The sequence below is a fragment of the Odocoileus virginianus genome, chromosome 4 (assembly GCF_023699985.2).
Source record: "Odocoileus virginianus isolate 20LAN1187 ecotype Illinois chromosome 4, Ovbor_1.2, whole genome shotgun sequence".
NCBI lineage: Eukaryota > Metazoa > Chordata > Mammalia > Artiodactyla > Cervidae > Odocoileus > Odocoileus virginianus.
The window spans coordinates 25,642,529-25,660,801 of NC_069677.1; the positions used below are offsets into that span (position 1 = coordinate 25,642,529).

Below are 18,273 nucleotides of genomic sequence, written 5' to 3' on the forward strand. Positions count from 1 at the left end.
ATAGAGGTTCAGAGTTGGGAGTCTTATTGGGCTGTTGTCTTGTACAAACAAGATGGGTGCATTTGCTTCAGAGCCCTCTGGAAGGATACCTTGAGAGACCAAACCTTAGGCACACAAGTGAGGCTCAAAATTAGAGCACATCCCATAGATTTATTATGAATAAATGTTTGACATTGGCAAGCAAGTCTTATATACTAGGAGGATTTGAATGGATTATATTAGACAATAAGAAAAAAATTTAATATGCCAGTTTCCTGTTCTTCTCTATATAAGAACCAGGGAGTCTGACATTTCTCCCTAGTAGAATGACTTAGTGTGTATAAGACATTTGTTCTTTTGTTTAGGTGATTGTTTTAGAATACTCTGCTATATTCTGCCTTTTTGTCATCTATCCTGTGAGGTAGGGGCTCAAATTCTCTTTTCTGATAATTCAGGTTTTTTTAGACATTCAAAACACAGTGTCTTGCTTGAATTCATAGGTTCTAGTGATTGTAAATATCTGGAATCTTTTGTTACTCAGTGGTATTATTGATTATAAAAAATATAATTGGTCTAGCTCTGTGAAAAATGGCCTTGGTATTTTGATAGGGATTGTATTGAATCTGTAGATTGCCTTGGGTAGTTTGGTCACTGTCATGATACTAATTCTTTTAATCCATTAACTTGGTATATCTTTCCATTTGTTTGTATTGTCTTCAACTTCTTTCATCAAGGTCTTATAATTTTCCCAGTACAGACCCTTTAACTCCTTTTTAAAAAAAAAATTTATTTATTTTAATTGGAGGCTAATTACTTTACAGTTTTGTAGTGGGTTTTGCCATACACTGACATGAATCAGCCATGGGTGTACATGTGTTCCCCATCCTGAACCCCTCTCCCACCTCCCTCCCCATCCCATCCCTCAGGATCATCCCAGTGCACCAGCCCTGAGCACCCTGTGTAGTGCATTGAACCTGGGCTGGAGATCCGTTTCACATATGATAATATACAGGTTTCAATGCTATTCTCTCAAATCATCCCACCCTCGCCTTCTCCTACAGGTTCAAAAGACTGTTCTTTACCTCTGTGTCTCTTTTGCTGTCTCACATATAGGGTTATGGTTACCATCTTTCTAAATTCCATATATATGTGCTAGTATACTGTATTGGTGTTTTTCTTTCTGACTTACTTCATTCTGTATAATAGACTCCAGTTTCATCCACCTCATTAGAACTGATTCAAAGGCATTCCTTTTAATGGCCGAGTAATATTCCATTGTGTATATATACCACAGCTTTCTTATCCATTCGTCTGCTGATGGACATCTAGGTTGTTTCCATGTCCTGGCTATTGTAAACAGTGCTGCGATGAACACTGGGGTACATGTGTCTCTTTCAATTTTGGTTTCCTTGGTGTGTATGCCCAGCAGTGGGATTGCTGGGTCGTATGGCAGTTCTATTTCCAGGGTTTTTTTTTTTTTTCCATTAATTTTTATTAGTTGGAGGCTAATTACTTTACAATATTGTAGTGGTTTTTTCCATACATTGACATAAATCAGCCATGGATTTACATGTATTCCCCATCCCGATCCCCACTCCCACCTCCCTCCGCACCCCATCCCTCTGGGTCTTCCCAGTGCATCAGCCCTGAGCACTTGTCTCATGCATCCAACCTGGGCTGGTGATCTGTTTCACCCTTGATAATATACATGTTTTGATGCTGTTCTCTCAAAACATCCCACGCTTGCCTTCTCCCACAGAGTCCAAAAGTCTGTTCTGTATATCTGTGTCTCTTTTTCTGTTTTGCATATAGAGTTATCAATACCATCTTTCTAAATTCCATATATATGCATTAGTATACTGTATTGGTCTTTGTCTTTCTGGCTTACTTCACTCTGTATAATGGGCTCCAGTTTCATCCATCTCCTTAGAACTGATTCAAATGAATTCTTTTTAATGGCCGAGTAATATTCCATGGTGTATATGTACCACAACTTCCTTATCCATTCATCTGCTGATGGGCATCTAGGTTGTTTCCATGTCCTGGCTATTATAAACAGTGCTGCGATGAACATTGGGGTGCACGTGTCTCTTTCAGATCTGGTTTCCTCGGTGTGTATGCCCAGAAGTGGGATTGCTGGGTCATATGGCAGCTCTATTTCCAGTTTTTTAAGAAATCTCCACACTGTTCTCCATAGTGGCTGTACTAGTTTGCATTCCCACCAACAGTGTAAGAGGGTTCCCTTTTCTCCACACCCTCTCCAGCATTTATTGCTTGTAGACTTTTGGATAGCAGCCATCCTGACTGGCATGTAATGGTACCTCATTGTGGTTTTGATTTGCATTTCTCTGATAATGAGTGATGTTGAGCATCTTGAGTGTTTGTTAGCCATCTGTATGTCTTCTTTGGAGAAATGTCTTTGGCCCATTTTTTGATTGAGTCGTTTATTTTTCTGGAATTGAGCTGCAGGAGCTGCTTGTATATTTTTGAGATCAATTCTTTGTCAATTGCTTCATTTGCTATTATTTTCTCCCATTCTGAAGGCTGTCTTTTCACCTTGCTTATAGTTTCCTTCGTTGTGCAAAAGCTTTTAAGTTTAATTAGGTCCCGTTTGTTATTTTTGCTTTTATTTCCATTACTTTGGGAGGTGGGTCATAGAGGATCCTGCTGTGATTTATGTTGGAGAGTGTTTTGCCTATGTTTTCCTCTAGGAGTTTTATAGTTTCTCTCTTACTTTTAGATCTTTCATTCATTTTGAGTTTATTTTTGTGTATGGTCCCTTTAACTCCTTAGTTAGATTTATTCTTAGATATTTTTTGATGCAATTATAAATGAGATTGTTTTCTAATTTCTATTTCTGGTAGTTCGTGTTAGTTTATAGAAATGCAACAGATTTCTGTATATTCATTTTGTATCCCACAACTTTGCTGAATTCATTGATGAGCCCCATTAATTTTCTGGTGGCATCTTTAGGATTTTCTATGTATAGTATCATGTCATCTGCAAACAGAGTTTTACTTCTTCCTTTCCAATTTGGATTCTTTTAACTTTCCCTGCTATCTTATTGCTGTGGCTAGGGCTTCCAATATTATGTTGAATAAAGTGGCAAGAGTGAGTTCTTGTCTCGTTCCTGATCTTAGAAGGAAATGCATTAAACTTTTCATGGTTGAGTATGGTGTTAGCCGTGGGCTTTATTTAATTTTTTTTTCAATTGAAGTAGAGTTACAGGGCTATGCTGGTGACTCAGACCATAATGAATCTGCCTGCAATGCAGGAGACCAGGTTCAATCCCTGGATTGGTTAGATCCCCTGGAGAAGGTAATGGCTACCCACTCTAGTATTTTTGTCTGGAGAATTATATGGACAGAGGAGTCTGATGGGCTACAGTCCATGTTGAAAAGAATAGGATACAACTGAGCGACTAACACTTTACTTTGCTTCTCTTGATTTACAATGTTGTGTTAGTTTCAGGTGTACAACAAAGTGATTATGTGTGTGTGTATGTGTATCTCTTTTCTTTTTCAGATTCTTTTCCCTTATAGGTTATTACAAAATATTGATTATAGTTCCCTGTGCTATCCAGTAGACCCTCGTTGGTTATCTATTTTATATATGGTAGTATATCTATGTTGGGGCTTCCCAGGAGGATCAGTGGTAAAGCATCTGCCAGCCAATGCAAGGAGATGCAGGAGTTCAGTCCCTGAGTCGGGAAGATCCCCTGGAGGAAGAAATGGCAACCCTCTTTGGTATTCTTGCCTGGAGAATCTCATGGACAGAAGAACCTGATGCACTGCAGTCCCTAGGGTCACAAAGAGCATGACTGAGCAACTGAGCATGCATGCACATGTATATGTTATGTATATGTTAATCCCAAACTCCTAATTTATCCCCCTGCCCCTTTCCCTTTTGGTAATCATAAGTTTGTTTTCTGTGTATGTGGGTCTATTTCTGTTTGATAAATAAGTTCATCTGTATAATTTTTTTTTTATATTCCACATATAAGTGATATATGATGTTTGCCTTTGTCTGCTTTACTTTGCTTAGTATGAAAATCTCTAGGTCTTTTCATATTGCTACATTATTTCATTCTTTCTTATGGCTGAATAATTTGTTGTGTATATATATATATCTCATCTTTATCCATTCATCTGTTCATAGGCGTTTAGGTTGCTTCCACATCTCGGCTATTCTAAAGAGTGCTGCAGTGAACATTGGGGCTCATGTCTCTTTCCAAGTTATGGTTTTCTCCAGATATATGCCCAGGAGTGGGATTGCAGGATCATATGATAACTCTAGTTATGTCAAAGTATGTCCCCTTTAAAACCCTTTATAACCCCTTTATGTCCCCTTTATAATTCTTTGTTGAGAGTCTTTTTAAAATCATAAATGGATGTTCAATTTTGTCAAAAGCTTTTTCTGAATCTATTGAGATATCATATGATTTTTATTCTTTAATTTGTTAATATACCATATTAATATTTTTATTATTGATTCACTTTTGTTACTGGTAATTGGTATGAAATATTTTTTTATTGTTCAGTCTTGGGAGATTATACAGTTCTAGGAATTTGTCCATTTCTTCTAGGTTGTCCTTTGTCCATTGATTGACTTCTGGGTATTAAATCATCTTTGCGTTCATGGGGTAAATCCCACTTGACCATAGTGTATGATTCCTTTATTGTATTGTTGAATTTGGTTTGCTAATATTTTGTTGGATGATTTTTGCATCTATGTTCATCACTGATATTAGCCTGTAATTTTCTTTTTTGGTGATATCTTTGTTTTGGTATCAGGGTGATGCCAGCCTCATAGAATGAGTTAGGAAGTGTTCCTTTCTGGGCAATTGTTTGGAATAGTTTGAGAAGGATAGGTGCTAACTCTTCTCTAAATGTCTGATAGAATTTACCTGTGAAGTGATCTGGTCCTGGACTTGGTTTTCTGGGAATTTTACTTATTATTGATTCAGTTTTATTACTGGTAATTGGTCTGTTCATACTTCTGTTCAGTCTTGGGAGATTGTACAGCTCTAGGAATTTGTCCATGTTTTCTAGGTTTTCCATTTTATTGGCATATACTTGTTCATAGTAATTGCTTATGATCATTTATGTTTCAGTGGTATTGGTTATAACATCTTTTTCATTTCTGACTTTATCAATTTAGATTTTTTTTTCTTGATGAGTTTGGCTAAAGGTTCATCAATTTTGTTTTCTAAAATTGATATGTAAACATGAAAGATCCCATATAGCCAAAATAATCTTAAGAAAGAAGAACAAAGCTGAAGGGATTATACACACTGGTTTCAAAGTATACTGCAAAGCTATAGTGATCAAAGCAGTATAATACAGGCATAAAACAGAAACATAGACCAATGATACAGAATAGAGAGCCCAGAAATGAGCCTACATTCAAATAGGCAATTAATTTATGACAAAGAAGGCAAAAATATACAATGGAGAAAAGACAACCCCTTAAACAAGTGATGCTGGAAATACTGGATAGCTACATGCAAAAGAATCAAGTTGAATTGCTCTCTCACACCACACACAAAATAAATTAAAAATGGATTAAAGACTTAAATGTAAGACCTGAAACCATAAAGCTCCTAGAAGAAAACATAGGTTATATATTCTTTGACATAGTGTTTGTAATATTTTTGGATATGTCTCTGCAGGCAAGAGAAACTAGTTCAGTCTCTTAGTCGTGTCCGACTCTGCGACCCCATGAACTGCAGCCCACCAGGCCTCCCTGTCCATCACCAACTCCCGGAGTTTACCCAAACTCATGTCCATTAAGTCGGTGATACCATCCAACCATCTCATCCTCTGTCATCCCCTTCTCCTCCTGCCCTCTATCTTTCCCAGCATCAGGGTCTTTTCAGATGAGTCAGCTCTTCGCATCAGGTGGCCAAAGTATTGGAATTTCAGCTTCAACATCAGTCCTTCCAATGGATATCCAGGAATGATTTCCTTTAGGATGGACTGGTTGAATCTCCTTGCAGTCCAAGGGACTCTCAAGAGTCTTCACCAAGACCACAGTTCAAAAGCATCAATTCTTCAGCACTCAGCTTTCTTTATAGTTCAACTCTCACATCCATACATGACTACTGGAACAACCATAGCCTTGACTTGACAGACCTTTGTTGACAAAGTAATGTCTCTGCTTTTTAATATGCTATCTAGGTTGGTCATAACTTTCCTTCCAAGGAGTAAGCGTCTTTTAACTTCATGGCTGTGATCACCATCTCCAGTGATTTTGGAGCCCCCCAAAATAAAGTCAGCCACTGTTTCCACTGTTTCCCCATCTATTTGCCATGAAGTGATGGGACCAGATGTGATGATCTTAGTTTTCTGAATGTTGAGCTTTAATCCAACTTTTTCACTCTCCTCTTTCACTTTTATTAAGAGAGACTAAAGCAAAAGTAAATAACTGGGTCTATATCAAACTAAAAAGCTTTTGCCTAACAAAGGAAAATATTAATGTCAATAAAACAAAAAGTCCACTTACTGAATGGAAGAAGATATTTGCAAATGATACATCTGATAAGGGGTTAATATCCAAAATATACAAAGAATTCATGCAATCTAACATCAGAAACAAACAGGCGGTTGATCCCGAGAACCTTGAGCATACCAACGTTCTCCTATGCTCAAGTCACTTATGCATAATGGTACAGTACAGTCAGCTGTCCATATCCACAGATGTGGAGTCTATAGATATGGAGGGCCAATTGTACCTGTTGATTTTACTACTATGCATTTACATCTTTCTTTACTCTCAGCCTTTATGTTCTTCTACCTATATTCTACTTTTCATTACTAGGAATTATAATGTATTTTACACATCACTATAAATGTTTTTCTTTGATTATAGATTGATCCTAAATAACAGAAATCAGTAAAATGCATTTATATATGTAATATGATTGGACCTGGAATGAGAGATGTAACCCTAAGTCCTTAAACCTGTGTCACTCAAAGGAGAATGCTGCAAATGTTAAGGTAAAATAGGTTCTCTTTTCTCATACTCCATGGGTTGCTCAAAATCATGCCACAATTTAATTTATTTCAGACTTGGACAATGATTTTTTATGTATATTTTCCCCTGGCATTTTTACTTGCCTTTCTTTTTTTCTTGTTTATAGCATGGCATGTATCTTTATTATATTGTTAACATCTTATAGATTATCATAGAATTTGTCTAGTGCATACATTTTCTTCTTGGAGATATTCTTTTGAGCCTCTCTGAGCTATTCATAATACAGGCTGATTGCTGTATAAACCTGCTGCAAGTTGTCAACCTGGGTTTTTTTTTTATCTTGGGAAGGTCATTCTTCATTTTGGGATTTTATTTTCATTAAAAAACTTTCAAGTTATTTCTTTTTTTTGGAAAATGTGTATGGTAAGTGTGTTTTACATCTTGAATGTCAGAAAATGTCTCATTTTGATCTCACAGTTGATTGGCAATCTATTTGAGCATGGAGTTTTTTTCTTTTTTTTGTAAAATAACATTGATTGTTAGCATTCAGTATTACTGATAACAAAGTTGATCCTTGTCACAGGATCTGACTGTCATTCCTTCATAGGTCAGCTGCTTGTCTCTCTGCATAAGAAACTTTGGGGCTTTTTTCTTTATGTTTTGCAGGTTTGAAATTTCAATCATTTTCTTTCATGCTGCTGTGTCTTTGAATGGAAGGTTCAAGTCTCTCTTAGGCTTAGAATTTTTTTCCTGTTATCTCTGCTTATTTCTTTCCTACAACTCTGCTTCTGAAACTCAAATTAGAGGGACAATGCATCTTCTGAGTCTCTCTTCTGTGTCTTTAATTTTTCTTTTGTATTTTTCATCTCTTTATCACTTTTCATTTTAATATATGTGTATATTCTATATATCATATAAGTATGTGAAAAGTGAAATTTGCTCAGTTGTGTCTGACTCTTTGTGACTCCATGGACTGTAACCCGCCACGCTCCTCTGTCCATGGAATTCTCCAGGCAGGAATACTGGAATGGGTTACCATTTCCTTCTCCAGGGGCTCTTTCCAACCCAGTATTCGAACCCACCTCTCCTGCATTGTAAGGCAGATTCTTTACCACTGAGCCACCTGGAAGCCCTAAGAGGAGTTATGTAAGTTTAATATTTGCTAGGATTAATTCCCCCTCCCCTACTGGGTCCCTAAGCTTTACTTACTTTTTTCATGTTTTTCTACTGTTCTTTCTTGTTTTCTGTGTATTTGTATACCTCCATTTTTAGAAAAAGAAAAAGGAAAGAAAACTCTTTGGCCTTTTCATTGAGACTATTAACTTTATAAATTTACTCAGGAACAAGTCACATATTTATGGTGTTAAAATCATCCTATCAAGAAGAAGAAAAGTCTTTCTATTTGTTAAAATCCACTTTTGTGTCTTTTGGCAGTGTTTGAAAGTTTCCTGACATAGTTTTTGTGTTATTGTTAAGTTTATTCCTAATTATTTTCTGTTTGTTGCTAGTGGCTCTACTATTATATCCATTAACTAGTCATTTTATTTTGCTACTGAATTAGGTATAGATATCAATGTCATATTTGCTTCATAAATAGCATTTTGAAGTTCTCTTTCAGTTTTTAGGCTCAGCAACTATTCTTGCGGGATTGGGACCTTATAGCCCTTGATGATTTGAATTCCCCTGTGAAATTCCCCTGTGAATTTGTGCCTTGATAACTTTCTCTGTTTCCTCTATGGACTTTAGTCTGTTTAAACTTTGTATTTTTAATGAGGTCAATTTTGGTAAACTGTATTTTCCCAGGAAATAACCTATTTTTGTCTTGGTTTTCAAGTTTATCTAAATAGATGTATGCAAAGTAATTTCTAAACTTAAATTTTCTTGGGTTTCAGTGCTTATTTTTCTGTTTGCTATTTCTTAGTTTGTATACCTGTGCTTTGTCCATTTCCCCCCTCCTTGATCAAGTAAGCTAGTGTCTTATTTTGTTAATTAAAAAAAAATGGGATTCTGATTTTTTCATCAGATCTGTTGGCTTTTCTGTCTTCTACCTTATTCATTCTGCTTTATCTTGAATATTTTCTTCCTTGTGATTTCTTTTGGCTTGCTTTATTTTTTTCATTTGAGTTGAAAACAACCCCCAGAGTTCATAGTTTACATTAGGATTCAGTCTTGCTATTATACATACTTAGGATTTGGACAAATGCATGCTGACCTATTGGAGAAGGAAATGGCAACCCACTCCAGTACTCTTGCCTGGAAAATCCCATGGACAGAGGAGCCTGGCGGGCTACAATCCATGGGGTCGCAAAGAGTTGGACACGACTGAGTGACTAACACACACACACACACACACACACACACACGATGACCTATATCCACCATTATAGCGTCATACAGATTAGTTTCACTGTCCTAAAAGCCCTCTGTGCTACACCTATTATTCATCTGTTCTATGCTCCCATCCCTCAACCCCTAGCAACTATTGAGTTTTACCATCTCCATAGTTTTGCATTGTGCAGAATGTTATATAGTTGTAATCATACAGTATGTAACATTTTAAGATTGGCTTCTTTCTTTTAGTAATATGCATTTGTTTCCTTCATGTCTTTCCATGACTTGATAGCTCATTTATTTTGAATAATAGTATACTGTCTAGATATACTACAGTTTATCCATTCACCTTCTGAAGGATATCTTGTTTGCTTCCAAGTTTTGACAATTATGAATAAAGCTTCTATTAATGGGCTTCCCTGGTGGCTCAGATGATAAAGCGTCTGCCTGCGATGTGGGAGACCCAGGTTCGATCCCTGGATTGGGAAGATCCCTGGAGAAGGAAATGGCAACCCACTCCAGTACTCTAGCCTGGAAAATTCCATGAACAGAGGAGCCTGGTAGGCTACATGCCATGGGGTCACAAAGAGTCAGACACAACTGAGTGACTTCACTTTCTTTCTTTTCTATTAATGTAAACATCCATGTATGAGTTATTATGTGGACATAGTGTTCAACTCACTTAGGTAAACACCAAGTAGTTACACTTGTTGAATCACATGATATGAATATGCTTAGTTTTGTAAGAAACTGACAGACTGTATTTCAAAATGGCTGTACCATTTTGAATACCCACCAGAAATGAGTAAGAGTTCCTATTCCTCCACATCCTTGCCAAAATTTGGTATTGTCAGTGTTTAGAATTTTGGCCATGATAATGGATGTATAGTGGAATGTTATTGTTTTAATTTGCAGTTTCCGAATGACATATATTGTCAAACATCTTTTCATATGCTCACTTTCCATTTGCATGTATTTTTTTGTTCAATATCCATTTTGGTTTTTTGCCCAGTTTTTAATTGGATTGTTTGTTTTCTTATTGTATAATGGTTCTTTATCAGATATATCTTTTGTAAATATTTTCTTCCAGTTTTTGGCTTGTCTTCTTATTCTCTTAAAGATAAGTTTTGATTCATGTTTTCCCCCCTAAATATTAGCTTTTTATATAGAAATATTGCTTGCATCTTTGCAATTAGAAAACAAGTTTTATGGTTTAGGGTAGTTTATAAAATTCCTAGTTAACACCATGTTATATATAGTTTCTTTTTTTTATTTATTTTATTTTGTTTTATTTTATTTATTTATTTATTTTTGTTTGAGAACACTTTATTTCTTTGAATATGTGAACATAGGAGCCCCAGAGGAAGTCGCAAAATGTGGATCGTATCTGATACAGATTTTGAAGTAAATTATACCTAGAAACATTACAGTATTGTATGAACAATTAGTCAATAATAAATACATAGGAGCATATGAAATTTTATGTCACTTGTTGCTAACTTTTTTTTTAATTTAAATTCTTTAGCAGAAACTGAATTTATTTATAGTTTCTAAATATAGTTTCTTTTATTAATAAACTTATAAAACCCTTTTTTTGGAAGTTAAGGAAAAGTGTGTGTATCCTAAATTTATTTTTTTGTCATGTAGGATGCTAAATTTTACCTCTTGCTTCTTTTTGCCTTTGCCACAGTCACCACCTCTCTTCATTTTTTTTTCTCTCCCAGAGCTTTGTCTTTCCAACCCTGTCTCTTTGAGTTCTTCTCTAGTCAGTGCCTTGATGTACCAGAACTCTCTTTTCAGTATTTTTGCACTTAGGGTGTGTTTTTCTGGAAAATTTTTTTTGTTTCTATCGCCTCTTCTCTTGACTCTCCATATGTATTAATCAGAATTCCTCAGAGAAATAGAACCAAGAATATCTGCATACATGTTATGGTTAATTTAGTGTGTTAACTTGACTGGGCTAAGGGATGCCCATTCAGCTGGCAAAGCATTATTTTCAGATGTGTCTGTGAGGATATTTCTATAAGAGATTAACACTTGAATTTATAACCTGAGTAGAGTAGATTGCCCTCCCAGTGTGAGCGGGCATCACCTAGTCCGTTCAATGCCTGAACAGAACAAAAAGGCAGAGGAAGGGTGAATTCTGTCTCTACTTGAGCTTGGACATCATCTTCTCTTGCCCCTGGACATCAGTGCTCCTGGATTTTCTGCTTTCAGACTCAGATCAGGCTTTAAATCATCAGCTCCTCCATTCTGTGGCCCTGGACTTGGATTGAGTTATACCACCAGTGTTTCTGGTTCTTTAGCTTGCAGACGACAGATCAAGGAACTTTTTGGTCACTGTAACTACCTGAGCCAATTCTGTAATAAATCTCTTTATAAATATATATGTGTGTATATATATATATATATGTTATTGGTTACATTTCTCTAGGAACCCTGATATGTAGATGTAGGTATTTATTATATGGCACTGGCTTATACAATTATGGAGGCTCAGAAGGAGACCCAGGAAGGCCAGTGGTATAGTTTGAAGGCCTAAAAATCAGAGAGCCAGTTTTGTAAATTCTAGTCTGAGCTTGAAGGCCTGAGAGTCAGAATCACTGAAGGCAGAAGATTAGTGTCCCAGCTCAACAGTCAGATTGAGAAAGAGCATGAATCCTATCGTCCTTCAAATTTTTGTTCTATACAGGTCCTCAGTGGGTTGAATGATGCCCACCCATGTTGGGGAGGGTATTTTGGACACGCCAGGATGGTTGATTACTCTACATTTGACTCAGTCTTATGGCAATGTGGTATAATTTCAATTAGCTAATTATTTTCTATACCTAGGAGATAGTGGAGGACAGAAGAGCCTGGGGGTGATTCTGCTTCAGTCCACGAGGTCGCAAAGAGCTGGACACAACTTAGCAACTGAACAACAAATACCAAGCTTACTGAAAAAGGCAAAGCATAGAAAATATATTAGTATTAGAGCTAAATTAAGAAACTATGTGCTGTATCGACCACAAAACTGGTCTGGTATTTTGGGGTGAGAACACATTTACCTCAGTCTCTTACACTTATGTATTGGGTTAGCCAAAGAGTTATTTTGGGTTTCTGTAAGATGTTAGGGAAACACCCAAATGAACTTTTTGGCCAACCCAATATTATACTTAATCATATTCAAAATTTTGACACATCAAAAATTCAATTATATTTTTTACAGAAGAGTTACTAAGATTGGAAATGAAGGAATATAGTATCAAAATATTTTCTATACCAAGAGTATGAACTTTGTGACTTGAGTGTTGCTCTTGAATTTAGAAGATTTGAATTTTAACTCTGCACATAATGTACGACTTTGGACAAGTTATTATAATTTTAACCATCTTGAGGACTAGTTTCCTCATTTATAAAGTGGAAATATTATCACCAACCTGACTGTGAGGGTGGTTGTGAGGATTATATTGAATAGTATTTATGCAGCTAACCTATCATAGGATCTTAGTGTTAACAAGAACAATAGGGATTAAAATAGCCAAGTGTTACCTAAAGAAATACATGGTCTAGAAACCCCATTTCTTGTGCATTGGGTTTTGTTGAAATTTTGATTATTTTGTTGAACCAGATGGGGTAGAAAAATAATCTCCTCAGTAGCTGATATAATTTTCATGTTGTTTAGAATGCATTCTTTATGTGAAGGATTATATTCAAAACTATTGTCATGATTCATTAACTCTTATTTCTAAACTATGGCCTGTACACAATTGTGTCAGAAGATACTGTTCGATCCCACCCTGTTTACCCAAGATGCTCTGGTCTTGGGCTTTGGTGTGCAGGGAACTGAGGAGCATTTACCCTCAACCGGGCTGGGGAAGCCACAGGGAGGGTAGGCAGGGAGCTGTTTATTTAATCTGTGTTTATGTACTATATTATATTTACTGAGCCTCTCCCACTTCCACCTCAATTAAAGAAGTGGTTGAAGCTCCACTTCAACCCTTGGAGCATTAAATTGAATAATTTTTTGTTTTAAAGGAAAAAGAAAAGACATAGGAAACACTAGTAACAACAAAATATAGAAAATAAAACTGCCAGAAGATACAAGCAGATTTGCTATAAGAAAAAACTGAAGGGGTGCCATGGGATGGGGTTAAGAGCATAAGCACTGCTATCAGAGAGCTCTGACTTTAAAATCCAGTTTTGCTAGTGTGATGTCAGGCAAGTTATTTTATTTCTATCAGCCTTTGTTTCCTCATCTGTAAAATGGAGATAATAATATCTATTTCATAAGATGAAGTGAGATAAAACATAAAGATGCCTGACAACTGATAGGAATTCAACATGTAGCTATTATTTTTAAGATTATTGTTGTTATTAATGTTATTAATTTGTTAATAACAAATTATTGTTATTTGTTTTTGCTGTACTACAGAATGGTTTTGGTCATTGTTTTATGACCTTTGGTCAGTGCCTGATACCTATTGTGCTCTCACTAAGTTTGGTCTTTTTTTTTAGAGTTATATAATATTTTCCCTTTTTCACAACTTGAATTTATTTAATTCCTTGGGTTTTTAAGCTAAGTTATAATTTATATAAAGTATACACATGTCAACTCTATAGCTTGATGAATATATACCTGTCTATACACTATGTAACAACTGGGAAGGTTTCCTCCTGAAAAGAAGGTTTCTTTTCTATCAATGTCTGCATTCCTACCCCTTCTCTTCCCCAAGTTGACTAGAAAAAATTAAAAAATATTTGGAAGCCAAGCAACCACCTCTAAACAATCCATAAACTAAAGAAGAAATCATAAAGGAAACTAGAAAGCATTTTTAGCTGAACAATAATGAAAAGAGTATATCAACATTTATGTGATGTAGCTAAAGCAGTGTTTCAGTTCAGTTCAGTCGCTCAGTTGTGTCCAACTCTTTGTGACCCCATGGACTGCATCATGCCAGGCTTCCCTGTCCATCACCAATCACCATCTGGGAGCTTACTCAAACTCATGTCCATTGAGTCTGTGATGCCATCCAACCATCTCATCCTCTGTCGTCCCATTCTCCTCCATCCTTCAGTTTTTCCCAGCATCAGGATCTTTCCCAATGAGTCAGTTCTTCACATCAGGTGGCCAAAGTATTGGTGCTTCAGCTTCAGCATTAGTTGTTCCAATAAATATTCAAGACTGCTTTCCTTTAGGATTGACTGGTTTTATCTCCTTGCAGTCCAAGGGACTTTCAAGAGTCTTCTCCAACACCACAGTTCAAAAGCATCAATTCTTTGGAGCTCAGCTTTCTTTATGGTCCAACTCTCACAAAGCAGTTTTTAAGAGGGAATTATAGCTTTAAATTATAGCTTTAAATTTACCACTGAGGTGGCTCAGTGGTAGAGAATTCGCCTACCAATGCAGGAAATATGGGTTCAATCCCTGGGTCAGGAAGATTCCCTGCAGAAGGAAATGGCAACCCACTGCAGTATTCTTACCTGAAAAATCCCATGAACAGAGGAGCCTGGCTGGCTATAGTCCAGGGGGTCACAAGGAGTCAGACATGACTGAGCTACTGAGCACACACACATAGCTTTAAGTACTTATAATAATAGAGAAGAAATGTTTAAAATCAGCGATATAATTTTCTACATTAAGAAGTTAAAATATACTGGCAATTAAATCCAAAGAAAAGAAAAGGAAGGAGATTAGAAAGAAAGAAAGAAAAGAAGGAAGGAAGGAAGAGGGAGGGAGGAAGGGAGTTGAAAATAAAACAAAATAATAGAGTTCCAATTTAATTCCATGGTGATCAGAAGTACAACCTGTATGACTGCAGTTCTTTAAAATTTGTTGAATTTTGCTTTGTGGCCTGGGATAATGGATAATGGACTATTTGATGAATGTCCTACGTACAGTTGAAAATTTTACATATACACACGCATACATACACACAAATGTATAAATTCATGTTTCAAATTTCATCATTCTGGTTTCAGAATTTGTGCTCGTAACTACTTCATGATTGGTATTATTCAGGCTTCCTTGGTGGCTCAGCTGGTAAAAAAATCTGCCTGCAATACCGGAGACCTGAGTTTGATCCCTGGGTTGTGAAGATCCCCTGGTGAAGGGAAAGGCTACCCACTCTAGTGTTCTGGTCTGGAGAATTCCATGGACTGTATAGTCCATGGGATCACAGAGTCGGACACGACTGAATGACTTTCACTTTCACTTTCACTTTCTCATCTTACAGATAAGGGAATAGGGTTAGAGAGGTTAGGTGATTGCACCAAGTCTCAGTGCTGGTAAAGTTCCAGCACTCGGATTTGAACCAGGTTCCAAAGTTCTTGCTCTTTCCTCCCATAGTTTCCTCCCAAAGGGAGAGGAGAAAAATGTTTTCCCTTTTAGGACTTTAGTTTTTAAAAATTTTGTGAGAATTTTATGGTGACTTCAGAGTGGACCAAACAGCTTTTTTGTTCTTAATGAAGTTGATATCTCCTTGTACTTATGGTTTTTTGGCCATTTATGACCAGGCTCTGGAAAGGAGCTGTTTTTCCCATTGACTTATGTTATTTCCGAAGATCTGTGGGACTGACTTCTAGGGAAGCATGTTGATAGCTCCATGAGCGTTAGTCTTAGGAGTGGAAAGATAGCAGAGCTCGACCTCAAGGTCCTCTGTCTACACCGGGACATGTGATACTCAACTTACATGAATCCTTCTGCTTGTTGAGGGTTTCATACATTTGCCGGCCAGAAGTAGGGCCCTTGAGAGGGTTTGAGACATGAAATATTTCTGCCTTGTGAAGGCTGCCAGGTGAGATGAGGAGAGGAAGCTGGTTCCTTTCTTGGGGAAGTCAGACCTGGTTATCCCCTCATGCTCTGCAGGGCATTTACACAGCAAGCCTGGAGTGACACTGAGGCAGTGGAATCATTCTGCGGAGGGAGCCCAACAGAATCCATGTGTTTCGCTGCCTCTGATACTGACCACTCTTTTTTGCAGTGTGGAGGCCGCCAGCATCGGGTTCGTCATTGTCATCGACAGACGGAGGGACAAGTGGAGCTCCATAAAAGCATCCTTGACACGAATAGCTGTAAACATTTATTTTTATATTTTACTATAAGATAATTTAAACTATCTATTTGACTATTTCCCATCAAAGTCACCAGAAAGTAGCAGTTATTTTATGCCAAGTTTGGGAAGGTCTTTGTAGCAGAGGCTGTCGTGTCACGTCCATGTCCCCTCTGCTGCCCAGAGGTCACTTGCAGACCATTCCTGAGCATGAGTCTCTACCTTATTGACCTCTCTGGTCACTGGAGAGGAGCAGGTAGAGAGTGCTGGGAAGCTAATGCTCCAGGAGTGACCTGCAAGTACTGCATTATGGGCATTAGTGGACAAACACCCCAGGATTTGCACCCCTTAGTGGGGCAGTTCTGAGGTATATTCCACACAGAATTTCAGAAGACCGAGCCCTTCTTGCCGGAGAAGGCAATGGCACCCCACTCCAGTACTCTTGCCTGAAAAATCCCATGGGCGGAGGAGCCTGGTAGGCTGCAGTCCATGGGGTCGCTACTAGTCGGACACGACTGAGTGACTTCACTTTCACTTTTCACTTTCACACATTGGAGAAGGAAATGGCAACCCACTCCAGTGTTCTTGCCTGGAGAATCCCAGGGACGGGGGAGCCTGGTGGGCTGCTGTCTATGGGGTTGCACAGAGTCGGACACGACTGAAGTGACTTAGCAGCAGCAGCCCTTCTTGCCCATAGCAGTTCCTCTCATTGATACACTGGCTTTCTAGCCATCCTGTCTCACCATTGCCCCATACTCCCAACTGTGTTTCCTGGGGTCACCTTTCAGTAAACTCCTGAGACCCAAATCCTCATTTTAAGGTTCGCTTTGGGGATCACTTTATTTTATGACAGTCTTCATTTTAGTATTCAAATTATTTTTTCACAAATTCAAAAGACACTAGCAAAACCAGACAGTATAAGACGTGAGCTTGCTTTTAGCATTAAATTGCACAACCTTGGATCATTTTCCTTTTCCATCTTATTAGTCTGATTTTTACCCCTATTTATTCCCTTCCAGCAAGTGTATGCATCCTTTCCCTGTAGGAACCTCAGATCAAGGACTCAGCCACATGAACTCAGCCACAGACAGTTGACAGTGCCCATGACTTTTCAAAAGGTCTGGCCTCTATAGAGTTCTGGTTTCCCAGGGTTCATAGATAATACTTGAATCACCTAACACTTGAGTCTAATTTGTCCAAGAATTACAGTGATCGCCTTTATGTGTAAAAGATGCTGTAGTTCTGGGATCAAAAATATGACTACCAGTCAGAATCTCTTCATGGGCTTGTTAAAGATATAGATATCTGGACTTTATCCCAGTCCTAATGAGTCAGAATATTCCAGGGTAAAAACCATGTTATTTTTTAATAAACACTTCAGGAGGTTGTTCTTGAGAACTCCTGAAAGAATGGAAAATCATGAGCAATGGGAAACTTGGATTCCCAGTTTTGCCATTAAGTTGTTAAATGAACCTGTTTTCTCATTACTCAAGACCTTACCTCAAGATGAGGGCAATGCTTCTTGAAAGCAACTTAGCAATAAGATGCTTTGCTGCTGCTAAGTTGCTTCAGTCGTGTCCCACTCTGTGCAACCCCATAGACAGCAGCCCACCAGGCTCCCCCATCCCTGGGATTCTCCAGGCAAGAATACTGGAGTGGGTTGCCATTTCCTTCTCCAATCTGTAAAAGTGAAAAGTGAAAGTGAAGTCACTCAGTTGTGTCCAACTAGTAGCGACCCCATGGACTGCAGCCTACCAGGCTCCTCCGTCCATGGGATTTTCCAGGCAAGAGTGCTGGAGTGGGGTGCCATTGCCTTCTCCAAATAAGATGCCTTAAGAACCCTTAAAATACTAAATATTTCACTCAGTAATTCTTCTAGGAAGCAAGAAGTATATTCCAAAATGTGTAAAGATTTCATTTTACTGTTATTATGATAGTAAAAGTATGGAGGAGGCTA

At 37.6% G+C, this 18,273-nt stretch overlaps 1 protein-coding gene and 1 long non-coding RNA gene across 6 annotated transcripts in view; one reads left to right on the forward strand and one right to left on the reverse strand.

The window, feature by feature from the left end:
• Positions 1-18,273, forward strand: part of MCF2L2 (MCF.2 cell line derived transforming sequence-like 2) — a 269,424-nt gene that overhangs the window by 70,780 nt on the left and 180,371 nt on the right. For 4 of the 5 annotated variants that reach the window (XM_070466335.1, XM_020879915.2, XM_070466334.1 and 1 more), the window contains exon 4: positions 16,248-16,338. In XM_070466335.1, coding sequence (XP_070322436.1) covers positions 16,248-16,338 — 91 coding nt within the window. Of the gene's footprint in view, positions 1-6,896; positions 6,978-16,247; positions 16,339-18,273 lie in introns of those variants that run through there. The other variant, XM_020879924.2, reaches the window with a different exon arrangement.
• LOC139034744 (uncharacterized) lies at positions 1,772-17,989 on the reverse strand. The gene is made up of 2 exons (XR_011487281.1): positions 17,817-17,989; positions 1,772-16,336 (listed from the first exon to the last, which is right to left on the reverse strand). It is a non-coding gene; the product is annotated as an uncharacterized lncRNA (long non-coding RNA).